At 51.5% G+C, this 3,097-nt stretch overlaps 1 protein-coding gene across 1 annotated transcript in view; it reads left to right on the forward strand.

Moving 5' to 3' along the window:
• The window catches only part of LDLRAP1 (low density lipoprotein receptor adaptor protein 1), a 12,041-nt gene extending 11,064 nt beyond the window's left edge, over positions 1-977 (forward strand). Inside the window, exon 8 of the mRNA XM_010080150.1 lies at positions 833-977. Within this exon, the coding sequence (XP_010078452.1) occupies positions 833-977 (145 nt within the window). The remainder of the gene's footprint in view (positions 1-832) is intronic.
• Positions 978-3,097: the final 2,120 nt, after the last annotated feature.

A 3,097-nucleotide genomic window follows, 5' to 3' on the forward strand; every position in this document is an offset into this window, starting at 1 on the left:
TTGCTGGATGCCGAGCTGTCGCATCACCCTTGGCCGCTGGTGACTCAGTGTTTGGACGGCTCATCCGCCCCGGCGGGCGCTTCCGAAAGCGTTCCTGCCGCAGCATCATCATCGCTGGGTGTTTTTCTTCTGTATTAAAGAACATGCGTGTGGCTGGTTTAATCGGAGGCTTATTCAACACCGTGCCTCCCCTGGATAAAACACCAAATATCTGAGTTCACCTTTGGCCCTGGGAGATCGAAGCTGTGGTGTTGCGTTTTCCCGGAGGCGTTTAATAACTCAGCGACAAACGCTTGGCAGGTTTTGTGAAACGAGGTTGTGCAGAGATGGAACCTCTTACAGCTGATCCTGCGGCTGTTAAACGTCATCCGAGTCCTGCTGGGTCTTAACCCAAAGAGTTAAATGCTTGAGCCAGGGAGTGCGGTGGGCAGCGAGCGCCCGCTGCGTGTCCGGACACACCACGTCGCTGCAGCGAGGGTGCTGCTGTGGTCCCTGCGATGAGAACCCAGCACACGACGCACCCGCCAGCAATAGCTCCGGGGAGGGAAGTGGCACCGTTCCGCCAGACCATTAATACACCGGGTGTCCAGGCTGCAATTCCCTGGGGGTCTGTAGGGGAAATGTTGGGATAAACCAGCAGCAAAGCTGCAAAAAAACTTCAGAGAGCTGCAGATGTTACATGCCAGCCCTCCCTGTGCTGAATTGTTTTGTTCTGTTGGGGGATTTTGAAGCGTGGAACTGCAGCCGGGGTTCGGCGTTACGGATGCATCGAGCATCCAGGCTGTGAACCGCGGGGATTCGTGTCCTGACTTTCTGCTCTCTCCCCTCTTAGGCTGGCGCAGTCGAGAACAAACCCGCAGGTCCTGGACACGGGACTGACGGCTCAGGACATCCAGAGCGCGGAGACGTTCTCGCCTGCAGACTGGAACCAAACGGATTCCAACGCAGGCGAGAAGGACGATCTGTTCATGTTTTGAGGTCAAACGCATCTAAGAGCTGACAAGAGCATAACCACTAGACCCCAGGGACTGACTCACGCTGTGCCGGGTGCTGTACGCCGGGGACGCTCCCCAGGGCTCCTCACCGGGTCAGGGGATGTACAGCACAGTTTAGACCAAAGCTTTAGAAACCTAATGCAGATTTGTGTATCTTGCTTTTATCTAAACCACGAGATGCTCTCGAGCGTATTTATTCATCGCTGTTACGGTGTCTGTGTATCGTTGGAAGGTGTGCGGAGCATCCGCAGTATTCGGTGGCAATATCCCGTGGCAGAACCTTCAGCGGTGCCTCTTCCTCTCTGAACACAGCCTATGCAACACCAAAGTCTCTTTGTATATACTTTTCCAGACAAAGGTCTGCAGATGCGAGTGCAACTGCCAGCACAACTGTTACTAATCCAGTTTCTCAAACAACGCATCACCTGCCCGGGCGGCGGGGAGGAGATCTGCAGCAGCTGCTCCCAGGGTTCAGCTCCAAGAGGCGGCAGAGATCTTGCTCTTGGTGTGAATGTCGGCGATCCTCCCGCAGTTGTCAATCACCCCCCCGCGTTCGGGCGGCTCCTTTGCCGGCTCCACATGGGGATTGACACTTTTTTAACCCAAAGACTCTACGAAGCTTTGCACTTTAAAACTTGAACTGAAAGCAATGGTCCGAATTGTCAAGGTAAGCAGTGCCTCTAACTTCTCTTCAGTAGCTATTTACCCAAAAAAAAAAAAAAAACGACCAACCAAACTAACACCACGATGCTGCAGCTCTGATGACTCGCGCGCACCGTTTCTGCTGCGACTCGGAATCCCAAAGCTCCGTTGCACTTGGCTTTTAAAGCAAACCCACCGGGGAGCGACAGTCGGTTCTGCTGGAGCACGTTGGAAGCTGCAGGTCGGGTGAACCCCCAGCACAACAGATCCGCGTCCACAGCGCTGCTGGGTGGGTTTGGCCGCGCGTGCCTTCTTCCCACCTCGGAACCGTTCAGTTCTTGCTCGCTCGATGGACGGAGGTGGGGTTGGATTAGGCGAGAGCGATACCTGGATGTCCCATTAGCGGGAGGTTCCAGCAGAATCCGAGCCTCGTCCCCTGACAGCCGCGGCTCCCGCGAGGCTCAAGGAGCTGTCTTCATCTGCTCCTGGAACTGAAGATAAGTAATGGGGGTATGAAGCTTATGCTAATTAAAAGATTAAGTTTAATGATCCTAAATAGTCACACTGACAGTTTGCAGTGTTTGTGGCCTTACATGAAGTGTACTAATCTGTTTTATAGATTTGTAACTTGGTTTTGAAACACTAATTCATTCCCCGGATAGCTCTTTATAACTCTCTTAAAACTGATTGCAGGGGAAAAAAAAAAAAGAAAAGAAAAACCTCTGTGTCAGCTGCAAGAATTTATTAGGAAACAGCTGAGTGACTCTGACTTAGATGTTATTTTTTTTCCCTAAGTGTTGTTGTGATAAGGTATCGAGGGCCTGTGAAGCTGACTCATGTCTTTTAATAAAACGTGTGCTCTGTTTATCCTGCAAAATTGCGGTTAAAGCGATTTTACACCTTGAAACTACTGTGCCCGTGACTGACTTGATCTCACGTGTAGCATCAGTCTCTCGCGACTGGAGGAATTATTCCCAGTGTGTCCGTGCTCCAGAGACATGAACCCATTGCGCGAGCGGTGCCAAAGCCGCGCAGAACGGTTGTGGCAGCGCCTCGTCCCGACCCCGAGGGCTGGCGAGCTCCCTAGGAAAGAGCTGGGGCTGCAGGAATGGGCCGTGAGGATTTCTCCGTACATCGATCTTTCTCCTTTTTTAGAGACCCTAGAGCATATACTGAAATGCACAACACTATGTATGTATATATATATAGTTTTTTAAGAAAACCTTATGCTGTAAAAAATATCCGTACTGAGGAAAAATAAAAGTTCTGCCATTTTTTTGGAGTGTCTGTGCTGGGTGATTTTATTTTTCCCGTCGTCCTTTTAATGTGTAGGAGCCTTTGCTTTTCTAACTGGTTGAATTCTCCCTCGATGCAGATCAGTACGTGATCGCGAACATCCCCGGGGAGGTTTCTGTCCAGCCAGAGGCTGTTTCCAGGGACATCCAGGTGGGAAGGCGGCT

The sequence above is a fragment of the Pterocles gutturalis genome, unplaced genomic scaffold (assembly GCF_000699245.1).
Source record: "Pterocles gutturalis isolate BGI_N339 unplaced genomic scaffold, ASM69924v1 scaffold2204, whole genome shotgun sequence".
Lineage (NCBI taxonomy): Eukaryota > Metazoa > Chordata > Aves > Pterocliformes > Pteroclidae > Pterocles > Pterocles gutturalis.